Below are 19,838 nucleotides of genomic sequence, written 5' to 3'. Positions count from 1 at the left end.
AATCATATTGGTGGTGGTACGGTTACTTTGATGGCGGCAAATATGTCAGTGAGTTGAGTATAGTGAGCATGTTTTTTCGTCCCTGACCACACGATAAAAAGAAACAAGGTATTATATTCCGAAAAATGACATTTGGTAGTGACGTCATTCCTATCGCATTCTCGAACGAGTACAAGAGAAAACAAAGCCTGCTCTCTTTTACTATCCTTGTAGCCCCATGCTTGGCGATAGGAATGACGACACATGTTTTTATTGAAAATCGTTGTTTACACGTGGGAATAGCCTACCTTGTTGTGTATACCGTGCCTGGCCATATGAACTGCGGGACAAATAGGGTAGAAGCACCGGTTTTGGCCATACGCCAGTGTGGATTTTACACCATTTTACATAGCCAATCAGAATGAAACCTTTTGTGTTCAGTAGATCACATTCATATGATAGAGCTACATTCATTTACTCGTCCAAATTGATTCAAAACATAAGAAAAACAATTAATTTTCTTTATAATTTTAAGTTCCATACACCTTATTTGGCCAGGGCACTCCTAATTTTGCCACTCTCATGAGAAATCAATGCATTTGGCCAATTTAGGAACCGAAGTTAAATCTCTGGCCGAAACTGGTTCCGTTAGCCTATATTGACCAACGGGATTTCGAAAGTGAAAAAATGGTCTTAGCTCAGTTTTGATATATTACACACATAATATGGATTGGAAGCTTGCATTTGACATATTTGTAATATAAATACGGCTTCCTATTTAATTTTTATTGATATTTTCTCTTAGGCTGGCCAAAATCGGAGCTTTTACCCTATGCGTAAAACGGCAGTGCAGCTTAGCCACACAAAAGAACTGGTGAGCTCCGATTTGACGGAGATTGTTCTTTTTTCTGATAACAACGGTCTGGGGGGCACCGTGTTTTGAGTTTCATAAGTGATTTTCGATCGATCGCTCACAAAATCTATTGCAGACTGTTTATGAAACCTTTAAAAAAGTGGGAAGATTTATTTCAGTAGCTAGATTGTTTGGAGGACTACTGAAAATCTTTAAGAAATCTATCAAGACGCAATTATTCCATAGTGAGTGCTGGAGACAAACTCTCGATACCCCTCTGGATATGCCCAGCAATCTTTGGATTTAGGTTTAAACTGATCTACGCAACTTCTTTCAATATAACAATGCTGTCGCGAGTGGGCATTTATATCAAAAGTTGTGGTTAGAAAAATATGAAACCGTTTCTTGCTGAAATGCCTTTCAGCTGGAGCTGTCATTTCATGAGTGATTGAATCCTTTATGTTATCGATATTTTGCCTAGATTGCAAATATTGTACTACGAAATGATCAACAATGGCGTTTCAGTATAAAATGACCCGCATTATTTGTGTTATTGATCCACAAAGAAAAACAATCATCCGAGTACCTATTTTACTCACTTTACCTACGCACAATGTGGAGCACTGGTTGAATGGAACGCATTTCACAAACAAAAACGATCGAAAAACTTTTGCAACATTGCAAAAGTTACTGTTGTGACCAAACAACCCCAATTCTGGCGTCACTTATTTACGTGGTGAATGATTTTATTTTCTATCAAAACAAAGTGTGCCTTCTACAAAGTTTATTTTTGAGCGTTGGTCGGTTGTTACAGTTTCGATACATGCTGAAAAACTGTAATTATTGCTGATTTGTTTCGGCGCTCTTTTCCCAAATGACACTGCCCTCCAGCGAATTTCAGCAATTCCATCGTCGGTTTTCAACCAGCATTTTCTACCCACATAGCAGTTTGACAAAAAATGCTTGCGAATAACTGTGCCAAAGCTTGACGGCGATCGGACACCTTCATATTTCCAAAGCGATGTTAATATCCCTCCGATAGGCAACCTTTCGACCCGTGCTGTTGCCTTATTAACGCATTTTTAAAGCGTCAAGGCATTCATTTCTTTCGCTGATTAGCGGCTACACAGTGTGCCCAAGGGGCATTTCTCTGGCCGCGGCGACGGCAACATCGCCGGACCCCTATCGAATTCGACCATAGAAAGTGAAAGCCCTCCTACGGTGTAGATAGGTATGCATTATTTAGCATCGAAATTTGGTGCAAAAATCTGCGCGTTGCACGGAGGAGAAACTAGGAGAAAAATCTTGGTGACTAATAAACCTTGTCACGATTATTAGTCACTTTGTTTCACATTCAATGTAAATGGAAATGATTATGGGTGACCCATAATAGTGTAACCACTGTAGCTCAGGTAAGTCAGATGTGAAAATATTGTATAATATTGGTCCCAAAATGCTGCCTTGAGGAACACCAGCTCTTACAGGAAGTCTTTCAGACCTAGAGTTCTGATTATTAACCTGAAGTGTACGATTTGACAGATAACTTTGAATTATTCTTACATAGTATGTTAGAAAATTAAAGTTTTTTAATTTTACAATCAAGCACTAAAGGTCTTATTTTATAACTTGAAAACTCACTTTCAAGTCGCTTGCGCTACCTTAATATTTTTGGCTCAAACTTTAAGATTCTAAAGGCACCGACACGTTAATAAATGACAGGAAATAAATTTGACCACGATTGACCCAAATTGCTCCGGTGTGTGCATCGTCGTCACGGTGGAGGTCCACCCCCAGGACTGGACTGGATCAGAAGCGGCGAAGCCCAGCATCAACGGGCGCGAGTGCCAAAAGGACCGAAAATGATGAATTGGCTTGGGGGGAAATTTTGAACAAGACCTGCCTAAGCCGAAGCGAAAATGGGCCCAAGACGCCGCCGTGTCAATTAAAATTGACTTCTTTCTTTTCTAGAGGGCGAATGTCTCTGCGGAATGGTGGCGTTGTCGTCGTCGTCGTTCCCAAACTTGGACACAATGTTGCGTAATTGGACTTCGTTTGCAATAGATTTGTTCGACAAAGTTGAGCTCGTTTTTGGGTGATCCATTATTGGGTTAGCTTTGGGTGCTCGTTAGATCGGCACGAACGACGAGTGAGAAAATTTTGTAAATTGCTTCAATTGTCTCTCTGGTTGATCTATGAATTGGAAAAATGTTACGAGGCGATAATCGACAGTTTTGCGCGGCGATAATACTTGACCTATAATTTTATGAGCGAATAACTCAAGCTTAAGTAGAGCATTGCGCAATTAGTGGACTGTTATTTGAAATTTTCTGCTCATTATTTCTGGACCTACGTTTCTACTGTAATTTTTCATAGAATTGGAAATCAAATACCATTCAAATGATTTGCTAACTGATATGACTGATGATCTCAAACAATTATAGAGAAAGTTGAATTCCTAGTGCACATGTTAAATATTGAGCAGAATACTTCGAAATCATGTTAAGGATCTCCTTAACATGATGTTTTAATGAATTCAAAATTAATTTGAGAAGAAACTCCTTCAGAAACTTATGAAAGATCTTTTGAATAAATCCAAATGTAAATCGTGAGATAATTTCAATTTATTTGCAAGTCAAATTTCGTTTCCGTCATACCATTGGAAATTATACCTTAGTAATAGGCAAATCAGCCTAACCGAAGTCGAGGAAAATGGTTTGTTTTAGATACTCTCAACAGGTAGAAATAAAATTCAGATACCCACCCACCCTTTCATCCTAATTTCCAGTACTTACGTTCCAGCTGCTGCTTGTCAAGATCCTCCTGCAAACAGAAAGAAAGATAATGTGATTAGATTAGGAAAGCATAACTTTATATCGAACTTGGTCAGAATCTCAATGCATTTGCATATGTTGTACTATTCTATTTCGACCACGAAAGCACTGCCAAGAGCTTTTCCTCATCCACCAGCAAAAGTCACGTTTCACTCATAAAATGAATACTTCATCCGAAACCTCCCACCACCCGAGCAGAAGGAGTATGTAATGACGTACAGTCCAATCACTCATCGATTCCAATCAAAATCGCATTCGGAAACGTGCTTCCTTTGGGATGTGCCCCAGCAGCAGGTCGGGCTCGCGCGACCAATGAGAGCTAAGCCTCATCTGTATGCGGATCAACGTCATTTTGTGGAAGGGATTTTTTCTCCGCGGCAATCGCACTGCGGATGCTGATTCATCGAAAGCCTTCTTTTCGAGGCAATCCACTGAAAAATTCACGTCGCTGCGTTCCTAACAAGGATCAATAGTATGCCACAATTGTAGCGGTTTTGATGGGCAACAGGGTTGATGCCTGGAAGAGGCATTAGAATTGGAAAAGGAGAAGGGCACGGGTAAGATTTATAAAAACGAATCAAATTTGTTACACGAAAAAGTTGATGAGTGCTCGAATGTCTGTGTCGGAATCCGAACTGTTTATTGGCAAAAAGTGAATTTTCGTTGATGTGAACCATCAATCTGTTCAAATTGACGGAAAAGTTGAAATTTGGCGTGACATATTTTATGTACCATCCCATAGCAAGTTTTTGAGCTTTATCGCAATTTGTTTCCCTCTTTCAATGTAGGTATTGGCTTCCGAGCTTTTTTTTTCAAAATTTTAGATAATTTCCAAAAGGGCTTAGACCCAGGGTCTAATTGAGAGAATTTATTTTCAAAATTTTTGTTTCTTAATTGTGAAAAACGTTTCTTGATTTCTTTCTGTAAATCCTACCATATAATTTTCAGAGCAGGATCGCATGTGCTTTGAAATTGCCTTCTTCTCACGTTTTTAGGATGGATCAAGAGTTCAAGATCATCGTCTATAATCACGGATTCAAATTTTACTTCACATTTTGGAATTGCAATGCTCCTAGCTTCAACAACGGAATTTGTTAAAGTTTCAAGAGCATTGTCAATATCAACGATCAATCTTTGCAGACTCATGCAAAATGGTGCAGCCCAAGTGGCGCTAGTTCAAGAACCCTACTTTCGTAGAGGGAACTTCTATCTAGGTAACCTTGTGGACCCAGTTTTTGCTACTTTTAGCAAGCTTGAAATGGCAAACTCGCGCTCCATGCCCCGCGCATGCGTGCTCGTAAATAAAGCAATCGTTGCTACACTCATTTCTGAGTTGACGACCAGAGATGTATGTGCTGTCACAATTGATGTTTCTGTTGGTGACCTCAACAGGAAATACGTCTATTGTTCGGTATATTTACCACATGATGAACCATCCCCAACGGATGACTTCAAACGAGTTGTCGTACACTGCGTAACAAAAGGCCTTCCGCTGATTGTGGGCAGTGATGCCAATGCTCATCACATCATCTGGGGCAGCTCGGATATCAATTTGAGAGGCTCCAGTCTGATGGAATACTTAAGTAGTACAGACCTTGGATTACTTAACATAGGCAATCGCCCAACCTTCATGGTTTCTAATAGAGAAGAAGTGTTAGACATAACGCTCTGCTCGAATAGAATCAGTCACGAGTTGACGAATTGGCATGTATCAGATGAGGAATCATTATCTGATCATCGCTACATCTTCTTTGAACATTCAAATGTAACTGCGAAGACTTTGCGTTTTAGGAATCCCCGGTCAACAAACTGGGAACTCTACATTGAATTGGTTGCGACCAAATTTCATGGATATTCTCCGTCCATTGAAAATCCAAGTGATCTGGATGATGCCGTTGATACTACAACATCCTACATTATGGAAGCTTTTGAAGAAGCATGTCCTCTGCGGTCTGTAAAGACTACAAGAGGGACCCCATGGTGGAATTCCGATCTGACTAGACTCAGGAAACAATGTAGAAGGAGTTGGAACAGACGCCGTTCAGCTGGATCAGAGTCGTTCAAGTCAGCTCGCAAGGCTTACAAGAAGGCTCTTCGTTCTGCTGAACGATCCGGCTGGAAAAACCTTTGTACAAATGTTTCCAGTTTGAGTGAAGTCAGTCGGTTGAACAAAATTCTTGCAAAATCTAAGGATTTCCAAGTGAACGAAATTCGCTTACCTAATGGTGACTTTACTTCTTCCGATGAAGAAGTTTTAGAATGTTTATTCAATACACACTTCCCCGGATGTGTGGACATAGCATCTACGGATGAACCAAATATCTTTTCATGTAGTTACGAGTCTCTGGCCTCGGCTCGCAGTATCGTAACTACTGAATCGATTCAATGGGCACTTAATAGTTTTGCTCCTTTCAAATCTCCAGGAGCGGATGGGATTTATCCTGTTCTGCTCCAAAAGGGATTTGAGTTTATCAAACATGTTTTGAAAAAGCTACTTGTAAGCAGTTTTGCTACCGGGTACATTCCCAAATCCTGGCGTGATATTACTGTAAAGTTTATCCCAAAAGGAGAACGTGCGTCGTATGAGGAAGCGAAGAGTTTTAGACCAATCAGTCTGACCTCTTTTCTTCTGAAATGTCTGGAACGCATTATCGATCATCACATCCGTGATGTTTATTTGGCAAACATGCCTCTTCATGTGAATCAACATGCTTACCAATCTGGAAAGTCCACTGTGACTCTTTTACACAAAGTTGTATACGATATCGAGAAAGCATTCGCTCAGAAGCAATCGTGCTTGGGTGTTTTCTTGGATATTGAGGGTGCCTTTGATAACGTGTCTTTCGATGCCATATTGGAAGCCGCACGAAACCATGGGCTACCTACAATGATTACCAATTGGATTCATCAAATGCTCAAAAACCGACATCTCTTCTCGACATTGCGTCAAGCAGCGATTCGAAAATTGAGTGTTTGCGGATGCCCCCAAGGGGGAGTCTTGTCACCACTTTTGTGGAATCTCGTAGCAGATACGCTATTGAGGCAACTCAATAATTGCGGTTTTCCAACTTATGGATTTGCCGACGACTATCTAGCTCTGATAGTTGGTATGTGCATAAGCACCCTATTCGACCTGATGCAAAGTGCTCTTCAGGTAGTCGAGAGTTGGTGTCGCCAATATGGCCTTTCGGTTAACCCGAATAAAACATCTATTGTTCTTTTTACGGAAAGACGAAACCGCGATGGAATTCGACCTTTACGTCTTTTTGGCACTGAGATTAATGTGACTGATCAAGTAAAGTATGTCGGAGTCATTCTAGATTCCAAACTTTTATGGACAGCTCACATTGATTTCAGAGTCAAAAAAGCTTGTATGGCCTTCGGTCAATGCCGGCGAACCTTTGGTAAAACTTGGGGCCTCAAACCCAAATATATCAAATGGATTTACACAACAGTTGTTCGACCAATATTGGCATATGGATGTCTTGTGTGGTGGCAAAAGGGCGAAGTGAGAACAATCCAATCAAAATTGGGCCATCTCCAAAGGATGTGCTTGATGGCGATGTCTGGTGCGTTCTCTACAACTCCCACAGCAGCGCTCGAGGCCCTTTTCGACGTTGCGCCACTACACATATATCTTAAACAAGAAGCACTTTCTTGCTCTTACCGTTTATGGATACTGGATCTACTGGAGAAAAATCCAGTGAATCGTAGATCTACACACACTTCGTTGTTTCCACTTTTGGTGAATTGGGACAAAATTGTCCTTGCTCCAAGTGATCTCACAATTGCTTGTAACTTTCCTTACAGGACATTTACCACACAATTCCCTTCACGGGAAGAGTGGACGTCTGGCTATTTGGAAAGAAGTATATCAAACAATATAGTATGTTACACTGATGGCTCCCTTCTTGAAGGTAGAGCTGGTGCAGGAGTATATTCTCGTGAGCTAAGGTTGAATCTGTTTTACTCACTTGGTAGAAACTGCACCGTTTTTCAGGCGGAAATATTTGCTCTTATGTGTGGAGTGCAATCAGCACTTCAACAGCGCGTAATGGGTAAAGTCATATACTTCTGTTCAGATAGTCAGGCTGCTATAAAAGCTCTCGCTTCGGCCAACTCAAGGTCGAAGCTTGTTATCGCATGTCGAACTCAAATTGAGGAACTGAATTCAGTCAACTCTGTAAACCTTGTATGGGTACCTGGCCATTCTTCCATCGCTGGAAATGAATTGGCTGATGAGCTAGCTCGCGATGGAGCATCGCATGACTTCATTGGCCCTGAGCCGGCTATTCCAATTTCGAAGTGCTGGGTGAAGCTTAAGATAAACTCTTGGGCGGCAACTCAGCACAAGCAATATTGGAATAGTTTGGAGTCGTGTCGTCAAACAAAATTGTATATTACTGAGCCATCTCCAAAGGTGGCGAAGTATTTAACAAATCTGTCAAAGCAGAATTGCAGTCTCTTGGTCAGAGCGTTGACAGGCCACTGCCGACTCAACTATCACATGGCAAATATTCAGCGTGCTGACTCATTTGTGTGTGATAGTTGTGACTCCGATTATGGAACTTCGTATCACCTGATATGTAACTGTCCAGTTTTTGCGCAAATGCGATTCCAATTACTTGGCAAACACTTATTAAGTGAAACTGAATACAGAAGCCTGAATCTTCAGGACATCCTGTTATTCTTAACCCGCTGTGGTAATGAGCTATAGGCTCTCTTTACGCTCATGCGTTTTGCAGTGCCCTTTTTAGGGCGCTGTTCGAACCCATTGTGGTATGAAGCTAACATGCTCTCATTTCGCTTATGCGATCTTCCCTCTTCAAGGGACCCCACTCCTATTTCCTCCCATCTTTCCCTTCCCTTTCCTCTCCCATCGGGTAGATGATGAAATAGGCTCAAATATGGCGATGGCACAAATCTCCCAACTGGTGGGGAACGTGCCTTTGGAGCCGGCCTTCTGATACCTGATAACTGATGTGCTTTGAAATTGCCTTCTTCTCACGTTTTTAGGATGGATCAAGAGTTCAAGATCATCGTCTATAATCACGGATTCAAATTTTACTTCACATTTTGGAATTGCAATGCTCCTAGCTTCAACAACGGAATTTGTTAAAGTTTCAAGAGCATTGTCAATATCATGTTTTGTTTGTAAAGGAATGTTAACATCAAGATTAGAGTCTTTATAAGTTTCATATATATTCCAGTCGGCCCGAAAATAATTGAAAGTGGAGCTGATAGGATTGAGAATCGTTCATGGGATATTTGAAATGTAACAGGGTCATGATCAGAATCAAAATCAGCGTGAGTAATCAGTTGGCTACAGAGGTGACTAGAGTCGGTTAAGACAAAATCAATTGGAGAAGGGTTTCTAGAAGCGGAAAAACATGTAGGGCTATCAGGGTATTGAATTGAGAAATATCATGAAGAGCACTCATCAAATAAAATTCTGCAGTTGGAATTACTTTGTGAATTATTCCATGACCGATGTTTGGCATTAACGTCACCATTGACAAAAAAAATTTTCTTATAACGATTCAATTTTCGCAAGTCAAGTCAATTTGGAGCAAATTAACTTGCTGTCCAGAGCATTGAAAAGGCAAATAGGCAGCTATGAAAGTATATTTACCAAGTTGTGTTTCAAAAGAAACACCTAAAGTTTCAAAAACTTTAGTTTCAAATGACGAAAACAGTTGATGTTTTATACGCCTATGAATGATGATTGCAACTCCCCCACATGCCCCATCAAGTCGATCATTACGATAAACAAAATAGTTAGATTTTTTTTTAAGTTAAGAGCCAGATTTTAAATATGTTTCAGTAATAACTGTTGTATGCACGTTATTAGCTGTAAGAAAATTAAACAGCTCGTCCTCTTTTCCATTCAAAGAACGAGCATTCTAACTTAAAATATTTAAATAATTATTTATTGCATCCATTAGAAAAAACGTAATCCAATAATAATTTGATTAGTAAATTTAACACCAACTTGGACTGCTTCAGTCATAGTGGTGGCTTTGAACATTGCATCAATCATTAGATTCAAATGTTCAGTTGGGAAATTATTATCAGAGGCAGACATATCACTTGAAGTGGGTACATTATCTGATGATTTTTCGTTTGGATTTTCGGTACAAGAAGAGGCGCAATAAAAATTTCCTGCGGCGGCTGGGGTATTTCCATTTGATATGAAACAAATAGAACGGTTACTCGTAGTATGAAAAGAGGAGTATAAGTTAACTGCTATGATATCGGCATAGGATTTTCCTTTGGTAGATCCATTCAGAATCAAAAGATTCGAACGGCCACCCGACGAAAAAAAAAAATGGTTTGTGAATGAGCATGATTACCGTTTCGATTCGTATTACGGACAGCTTAAAATTCCGGACACTCCACTTTGTATGGGAATCATTTCACATGTAATGTTTCAATTTTTGTAGTTCAAAATTTCACACTTTCAAGGTTCGTTTCAATAATCTTTTTCCGCAAAAATCTATGCAAATTTATAATGCCCAACTGCCTTAGACGTCTTTTTAGTGGTTGAATGATTACAATTGATGATTTGACTTTTCCAATAATCATTTCCATGAGATGTCCGGAATTCGAATCAAAAAGTCCAGAATATGAGACAAAAGTGAGGAAGAATCCGGAATAAGAATCATAATATGGCCAAACATTTCTATTTCTTAAAAAATATTCAAATTGCGAAAGCGTACTCTTTACCCACTATTCGAAAATTAAGGGTTTCTGACGCTCGATAACGCTGAGGAATCATACAGAACGATTTATTTCGAATGCTCTATTCTGTGTTATACTTCGCTGAGGCCTTAAGTGTCCGTAATATGGATCAAAACAGTTTATTCACCTGATGGGTATGATTCCTATTCAAGCGATCGTTAACTGAAAAACGAGCATCGTTCGATACTCTAACAGGGAAATTCCGGAAACGACCGGTATCGTAACGAACATTACCGTTCATCTGCATGGCACAAGCTTCGATGACTCGCAAAGGGCAAGCCCAAAAATTAGACTTATGATTACCCCTGCAATTTGCGCATATAAACTTGGTGGTATCTTCCTTCACTGGGCAGACGTCCTTAGCGTGAGAAGAATCTCCGCAAATCATGCATTTAGCATCCATGCGGCAATGTTTTGTTCCATGACCCCACTTTTGACACCGACGGCACTGAGTGGGGTTCTGGTAATTTCCTCCAGGTTTTTGTAGTTATTCCCATGTCACACGGACATCGAACATAAGTCTAGCTTTTTCTGAAGCTTTAGTATTATTAAGATCATTTTTGTTGAAGTGAACTAAATAATATTCATGAGAAAGCCCTTTCCGAAAAATGCCTGATTGTGTTCTCTTTTTCTTAATGATTACTTGGACTGGGGAAAATCCAAGTCAATCATTTATTCCATTTTTGATCTCTTCAGGTGACTTATAGTCACTTGAGAGATCTTCCAAGACAACTTTGAACAAATGTTCAGTTTTGTCGTCATAAGTGAAAAAGTGTGCTTCTATTCTTCAAGATATTTGAGAAGAAGTTTGCGATCTTTAAAAGTTTCCAGCAAAACGCAACAGTCTCCATTCTTTGCGATTTGGAAGGAAATCTTGATTCCCCTAATGGAGTTCAAGATCTCCTGCCTAAATCCCCCAAATTCGGCACAACTGACCACGATAGGCGGCACTCTTTGCTTCCTCACTTGAATCAAAGAGCCAGGGCTAGAGGCTGCTTAGATTTGGTGTTCGGAAAATTTGTCTAAAGCATCGAACTGATTGCTCATTTCGATACAATTATCAACATTATTCATTTCACCCTTGGAAGAAAGTTCGCATTCCGGGGAAACGTCCTTTCTTCCATTCTTGCCACGTTTAGTGACAGTTTTAAATCCCACTTTTTTGGAAGAAAGTTGTGAATTCAGAGATTCACCATTCCTTTTATTTGTAGTTGTAACCATGTTTAGTGAAAAAAAAAACAAAGAAGACGTGACCTGTTAAGAGGTTTTTTCCCAACACGTTATCATTAAAAAGTCGTGTAAGGTTACAGGTTAAATCGTAATAAAATATGTGTAATCGTATTGTATGTCAATTTTCATCATATCAATCATGCACATATGTCCCCTCCACCTTCGTACGCATAAGGCCTTTTGACGACATCTTATACGGAATCTTTGCACATATAAGCATCGCATAACTCAAAAAATGGTTTCGTTATAAGGGAACTTACGTATTCTCGGCAGCTTAAGTCGATGCCGTGCTTCTTTTGTAATTTTCTCGGACATCAGCAGACAAATTCAGTGTTTGCCTATTTACATTTATGCGTTGCTCAATCCTATATCGATTCACAGACTTGTCAAAATGCTTTTGGAAACGTTTTTACAACGCTGCGAACATCCCTTGTCAGTGTGACTATTGTCGGCAGCCTCAATCTCTTCGGCAACTTTTCCATAACAACTGCTGGTGGATCTCTTCGGCAGCTCCAAATCAGTCGCATTTTGAGGCGTGCTTATTTGAATTGATGACATCTCCGGCGATATCGTTTGTTTAGTCTCGGAAATCTCGCCAGCGACAAGCGGGCAGAATAAAGAATCATCTGAATGTTTCCACTGATGTGTTTTGATAGAAAATACTGTATATTAGGTGTTTGAAAAATGGTTGCCGATAATAGTAGAATGGTGCCGAAGCCGTAACTCTCCCTATGTACATTCTGATTATCTGTGGCAGCTCTCTCTATATTTCGACAACATTGGTGGGGAAAAGAGAGAATATCGAGAAATTTGGGGTTCAGAGAATAATCGATATACTCAATTTTGGGTAAAGTCAACTAAAAAATTAGGAAAAATGTTTTTTTTTTCCGTGAAATTGAAACTGCGAAAAGAAACCATGTCTCCAGTGGGGATCAAACCCACCCCTCCCTATTCGCTAGATGGATGCTTCAACCTACAAGCTGCGGAACCCCCCCGACGCTCGGAGTCGAACTGAATTTTATTACCCAAAGCAACTTTACGTGTACATGAAAACATCAAAATTTCATAACCTTATAATAGCAAAATTCCTTACACGGAGAAATCAGATTACCCAAAAAATAAGTTCTTTAAACTCAAGTTTGGGTAAACTGCATTTAGTTTTTACCCACGGTTGGGTGGTTTTGCCTCTCTCGCAACAACAATGTTGTCAAAAATAGAGAGAGACGTACCGACCCAACGTCGAAGTTCAATGGAATAAGCCATATTTGGTTTCTTTCGAGTTTATCTAACGTTAAGTTGTTTTAACCAATCGCGAAAACTTCGAAAGCTAACGCTGGGTAGATTTCTTTTTGCACTGAGTTATTTTTTTGTTGGCTTTATTCGTGGCTCTGTGTAGATTGGAATTGTCTAGAACTTGGTAATTGACTGTGCAATACTTTCGAGGTTTTGTCCTCTCGACGTTTCGTCCCTTTCAACATTTTGAGACTCAAAGTTTTGCGATTGGACGTCTTAGCAGTCGATATTTTGTCTTTCGACATTTGGTCCCTAGACCTATCTATAGAACTACCTGTAAATATGTAAAGAGTAACTCCTAGATTTATTTCTCAAAAAGTCCTTTGAAGAGTTCCTTAGATAATCCTTAGCGAAGCTCTTGAAGACACAGCTGGATCAATTTTGGTAAATTCACAGAAGAATTTTATGAATGAGATGTAAAGCATTTGGAATGTTTATTTTCAGGAGGTTTTCCAAGAGTTATTTTTTATAACCATAATTTATTTTTGGATTTACCTAAGGCAGTTTGTACAAGTTCCAGTTCCCAAGCTTGTAAGAAATCCCAGTCCCAAGTTTGTAAGAAATCCCAGAGAAAACTCTGGAAGATTCCAGGCAGAACAGCTAGGAGTAATCCTTGATGGGGTTTTTAATATATGTAGTAGGCACACAAGGTATCTCCGAAAGTATTTATGGATAATGCTTTCTAGAAAATATTGAGATAGAACTTCTAAAATTTTCTAAAAATCCTGGAGAACTTTTGGAAACTAAACCTGGAACTCTTTGGAAATTTTTAAATGAAATTTTGCTAGATTCCCTTCAGAAAAGTAATGAGAAACGTCACTAGAAGTCCTGCAGGAGTCTTGTAAGGAATCCATTGACAGGTTTTTGGATGATCCGCTTTAAAAACTGTTGAAGGAAATTCTGCTCGATTTGTCCCTACCATTTCTTGAAATTTATAAATTGTTGAAGAACTCTGCAAGATTTTAAGGAAAAATGCATATTAGAATCCGAGAAATTCCAACTCACAAATTCGAGGGCGACTGTGATTTAAGACAAATCAATAGATCCGCAAAAATCACAAACCAAATTAAAAATAACGTTAGCTATTAAATTAAAAAAATGATAAAATCTTCATCTCTGGCTATACGCGTTTTTATTATGATTTATTATTTACAGTTAACCATCCAAGTAGAAGTTTTCAACAACTACCGAAAACAACATTTCAAACAAAATATAGTGAAAACTACATTACAAACTGTATTGAATGGACAAAATTTGCAAAAAAAAAAGTTATACGTCTTCTCGTTGAGAATCAAACTCACGACTCCTCATTCGCTAGATATAGTACGTTAACGCTACACCATGAGGGGATCAATGATCACTGAAGTTAAACTGAATCCGATTTCAACTCAATAATCACGGGGTCCTTCTTCCTCAAAGCACGCTTTTTTCGAAAGAATTTCCGTGAGGGATCGAAATCCATACACTTAACCTAATTATCATTATTTTGCTATTTAAATGGCTAAATATGCAGTATTAAATGGACACATCTAATCACAATAAGTTATAAGTTGCTGGTAATGCCAACTGTAAATAAGTAGGCCATGATTTGAAAATTATAAAAATCAAAACGTGATCGCTTGCCATTGTGCTGTGTGGTTTGTTTGCCTTCTTAGCGATTTGCTAACAAGAGTAGATATAGTTTTCAACAGATTAACAGTGAAATTCCTAATTTTTTGAGCCCGCTGCTTATCACGATGTCTTCGAAAAGTAAGTATTTATTATTCTAATGCAGTATATGCCGTTTCTGACCTCTAAAATAACTATTTTTGAGTTTTATTGTACTGTACGGATTTTGATACACATTTTCAACATGAATCTAAATCCGTACACAGGGAAGGTTTAACATATTTCATCATGTTCTAGCCAAAACACATGATACAATGAAGCCCAAAAATAGCACTGGGGATTTGGAAAAAGCCGTTGAAGCAGTGCGCAATGGCCAATCATTCCGGAAAGCTGTGGATGCTTTTTGGTGAACCGAAGACCACTGTCAGAGATGCTGTTATAAATCGATACGCCCAAAAAAAAAGCTCCCACAGCTTTCTGGATCCTTGCAACGGCCGCAGCAGGATTGCCGGTGGGTGAAAAGCAGGTATACTGAATCTATCGATTTTGGTGAGGTCTGTTCATTTATGCATTAATGTATAGGTAATTTCGTACGTCACTGCTGTTATTCGCATACAATTTACAGTATACGATATGGTATTGCAAAATATGTTGTTTTGCGAAGAATTACGAACTATGAAAGTGCTCTTAGAGCAAAAAGCTGAAAATGAGGCGTTGTCCAATTTGGTATGCCATGTTAGTAATAGAGAGAAGAAGATATAAATGCCATCTTTAGCATCCAGGTTTTGAATTTTAAGTAGCTGTACGGATTTCGAATCACAGGTGTACGGATTTTGATTCAACCTTATTCAGGTGTACGGATTTAGATTCAAGGCAAGATACTTTTATTTCTATTTTTTAATGATTTCTACTCAACTTTTAGATGTTGATGTGATTATTTACATCTTAAAAGATGTTAAAGCACAGATAAAAGGCTGATCAGTTCTCTATACAAACCCACACATTTTAATCATAGGCTTTTATTTGGCTTAGGTGTACGGATTTCGGTCCCATACGGTAGATGCTCATCCAAGCACAACGCTTTCTTTGTAATTATTGAGTTGAAATCGAATTAATTTCTGCGTTCATGGATCCCCTCGTGGCATAGTGGTAACGCGTTCTATCTAGTAAATTGTAATTCGTGAGTTTAATTCTCACCGAGAAAATGTGTTAGTTTTTCGAAAAATTCACTTCAGTTTGTGCATTTACTCCGATTGCGAGGTAAATTAAATGTTCAGTGATAGTTGTTATCTCTTTCTAGACGATGAAAAATCCCCAGATATGTCAATGGAAACAGAAGGTGAATCAGGTAAATAAATTGCGGGGATAACTTGTCTTTCTTTTTTGTGGTGGTACGCCCCAACAAGGACAGAGCAAACATCTCAGCTTGAGCACTTTCACAATTTTAAAACCCTTTTTTGAACTGCTATATCGCGGAAAATCCGTCCGGATGGTCCGGTTACTAAAAAGATATGATTGCCAATGTGGGCCCCTAATGGGGATAAGTATCAGAAGGATGCAGACTCACGACTGACAAGGGACCATAGCTCCCGTACCGGAAACGGTTGAACGAAAGGATTAGCAATGTGGCCTTCGGGATTGTGTTACGTGTTGGTTTTTCTGCTCCGGTTGGAATGGTGGCCAAGGGGATCAATACCTACATGCCATTTAAGGATACAAAACTGCAGTAGAAAGTATCTAAGCTGGAAAGCTGGGTCGGGATGTTTGGCAAATCTAGTTTATAATCCTCCGGCCAAGTGAAACAACAAGTCAAGCGTCCATCGACAAGCTGGTTTCTTGACAGCGAAGTCTTAGGGTGACCATTTGGTGGAGTCTGAAAATCCTTAGCCGAAAGGTTAGAGTATGTGGCTATAAAGCAAAGCCATGCTTTGGTTGCTGGGTTAGATTCCCGGTCGGTCCAGCATCTTTTCGTATTGAAAATTTCCTTTACTTCCCTGGGCTTAAAGTAGCAACGTACCTGCCACTCAATATACAAATGCAAAAATGGAAAATTTAGCAAAGAAAGCTCTCAGTAAATAACTTTGGAAGTGCTCATATAAGCTGAGAAGCAGTATCTGTCCCCGTGATCACTTAATGCCAAGAAGAAGAAGATAAATCTACCAAAAAAAATGAGTGTGCAATAATATTTTATAAGGGAATTAAGGATCAATCAGGACGCAATAAATCAAATTCAAAATCAGGCCATGTCTTCCTAAATCAGGACGGATGGTAACCCTAGAGTGAAGTGGACCAAACTTGGAAGAAAACTCGTCACAACACGCAGGTGGAAACGGACGAGACAAGATTTAATCTCTTTCATCACGCCAATCTGCATGTCAATCGAGAGTATTGTGCGCTGCTGCTGTGTTATTTGGGGCTCATGTTCCCAGCTAGATAGTTGATATGTAGCTAAGACCAACCAAACAAAAAAAAAACCAGAGCAAAGACGATTAATCTACCTGTCGTGGCGAACAGACGTCGTCGTCTCTGTCACCCACGTAGAGAAATTCCTGCCATCCATGTTTTCGGTTCCACTTGAGCACGGATAAAACAAATTCACGAGATGTGCTCGTTTTGGTGTCTCATCACACCAACACGTTGCACTATGGACAACTTTCATTAAAACTTGCGGCCAAAAATATGTTGTTCATACTTATTTTATATTATAAGTTTTAAAATACAAATTCGATGTTCTATCTTCACAAAACAAGTTTTCTGCAGCTGTTATTGAAAGAAAACTGTTTGAAAGATTGAATAAAGTCAAAAATTAGGAAGTGCAGATGTTTGCAGCTTCACTGACAATACTTTAGCTTAAAACTTAAAGTGCCCTTAGAAATAGCTTTAAAAACTCTAACTTAAGAATTCTGTATCAATGAAATACAAAAGGTATTGCTCTGATATTCCAAGAATATACCAAAAGAATAATATACTATGGAATGATGTACAAGAAAAACATATATGAACAAGTATTTTGTACGATTATTGGCCACCTTATCGCCCACAGTGCACAACTGCCCGTTAGAGGGAGCACCTTCATTAATCCTTACGCTCAACAGCCTCTTTACCGTCTCATTGTGTCCCTCTTCTCCCCGTTGAAATACGGCCAGAAATCATCAAAGAAATATTTCACAATAATTGAGCACGTTTATATAGCCGTTTGCTATACCACCGCAATCTGCGAGTCTGGTCTGGTCTGGTGACGCGTCTTGGTAACTGACCGTTTTGGCTGAGCTATCATCTATCGTGAGCCGGGCCACGTTACTGGCAAAGAACAATATTTTTTCATCTTGAGCGATGACGCCACTTTTCATTGTGACATTGAGACACAATTTTGATGAGAACTGGGCGTGAAAATGTTGACTATTTTTTTTTCCTTTCTGCAAACAATTATAAGCGACTACAATCATCGATCGTTTGGTCCGGTGCGGGACGGTACAAGCACAGACAAATAGACGTTGCGTTGACAAAAATTGAAATTCTTAAAAATCTGAAATTCACAACCAAAGGCATGCACTTCATTTTACTTAGCATTTGACGTTTCACACAAGAGATTTTTGAAGGTCTTGTTTAAAAGAGCTGTATTTCGTGCAACAGAGCCACAAGCTAGCTATCAGGGCAAAGCCATGTTGAAGGTGTCTGTGTTCGATTTCCGATCAGTCCAGGGTCCAGGGAATGCAAAAATGGCAACTTAGGGGAAGGAAGTTCTCAGTTAATAACTATAAAAGAACTCTTAGATTACATAGTTGAGGAGCAAGCTCCATCCACTAGGAAACGCAATGCCAAGAAGAAGAAGTTGAACCATTCTGGTGGGCTGATGTTGAGAAAACTGTTCCAGATGTTACGTCTGATTGTCTATGGTTAAACTCTAATTGAGCGTTCAGGAAGTAAAAGGTGCCGAATGAGGTCATACACATAATCTAGGGTAGGTGTACCAGTTATGGCCATAGTGGTTCCCTATTTCGCCATACGTAATAACTTGAATGTTTTAACATTATGAAAAGTTTTTTTGTGTTTTAGCAGTAAGATATAGCTTTTATCTTGATGTTAAAACATTCAAAAAAATTAAAAATGTAGAAGCTATCCAAATTTTGCATATGGCCAAATAGGGAACCACTATGGCCATAACTGGTACACTTTCCCTACGCATATGAACATTTTGAGAGAAAGTGATCGGGACTTTCGGAGGCGTTTGTATATTGACCGCATTCTATACATAACATGACAAAAAGATCAATTCTCACTCAAATCGTTTGAAAACTTAATTTAACGACAAAGTATGAATTATTTAAATAATTTTATGGAAATGGTAGCCTACACAAAGTATTTAATACTCAGGAACTGGGAATATTTTCGGTACATTCGACAGAAACAGATTCGAATACCGTTATCTGAGGGCGGATTGATCACTTGTTCACAATTATTTGCTATATTATCTTTAGGAGTGTATATATTGTCAAATTAATTTCGAAAAAATCAATACTTCCTTGATCTCTATTAGTTTAATAAATTGATTTTTCATGCATTTCTCACGATAGGGTGATACGTGAGAGACACTTTCAAAATGGAAGAAAATCGATCAAATGTATGAGAAAAGCCAATTTTTCATTTATGGCCTTTTTGTTAGTGACCTCAAGGTTCTCCTACTTCGGAATCAATTAACATGACTCTTATTATTGTCAAAAAACGCTTCAATAGTTAGGCGTTATATTTGGTACAAAAATAAATACTTTGCTTGCCATAAACAGTATCAGCGTGGCTGTTCTGACTTCTGTTAATCGCGCGACAAACGAAAAATACCGAGGTACTAAAAAGCAGCAGTAGGGTGCAGAGCTACTTGGGCACTTCCAAGATTCACTTTGGCATGGGGGGCCGATTCGTCTGAAACTTTGCAATAAAAAGCACTTCAATTTGACGCAAATTGTGGACAAATATAAGCTCAGTTGTTCTCCAAAAACCCCTCTGCCAAAGTGAATCAAAAGTGCCAAGAATAGGATCCGGCTCCCTATCTTGGAGGCGTCAGAACTTTTGCTACAAATCTCTTGGAAATAAGGCAAATACAGTCAACTATCCCTTACTCGATGTTGAAGAGACCATCGAGTTGGGGAGGTATTGAGTTATAGAACACAAAACCAGTGCAAATGCGATCCAATCCAGGTAGCCTTGAAAATCAACTTTTACTCGATATTGAGATAAGTGAATATCGAGTAAGGGAAAGTTTACTTTATAAATACTATAGTATTGAAATATTCGTTCATACTTTCAAC

At 39.1% G+C, this 19,838-nt stretch overlaps 1 protein-coding gene across 3 annotated transcripts in view; it reads right to left on the bottom strand.

The window, feature by feature from the left end:
• Positions 1-19,838, bottom strand: part of LOC5568132 (troponin C) — a 56,911-nt gene that overhangs the window by 30,744 nt on the left and 6,329 nt on the right. For all 3 annotated transcript variants that reach the window (XM_001652023.2, XM_001652021.2, XM_021842438.1), the window contains one exon: positions 3,625-3,652. In XM_001652023.2, the coding sequence (XP_001652073.1) occupies positions 3,625-3,652 (28 nt within the window). The remainder of the gene's footprint in view (positions 1-3,624; positions 3,653-19,838) is intronic.

Source organism: Aedes aegypti, chromosome 2, assembly GCF_002204515.2.
Source record: "Aedes aegypti strain LVP_AGWG chromosome 2, AaegL5.0 Primary Assembly, whole genome shotgun sequence".
Lineage (NCBI taxonomy): Eukaryota > Metazoa > Arthropoda > Insecta > Diptera > Culicidae > Aedes > Aedes aegypti.
The sequence above is the reverse complement of the archived record's forward strand: the minus strand, read 5'-3'. Positions and strand labels throughout refer to the sequence as shown.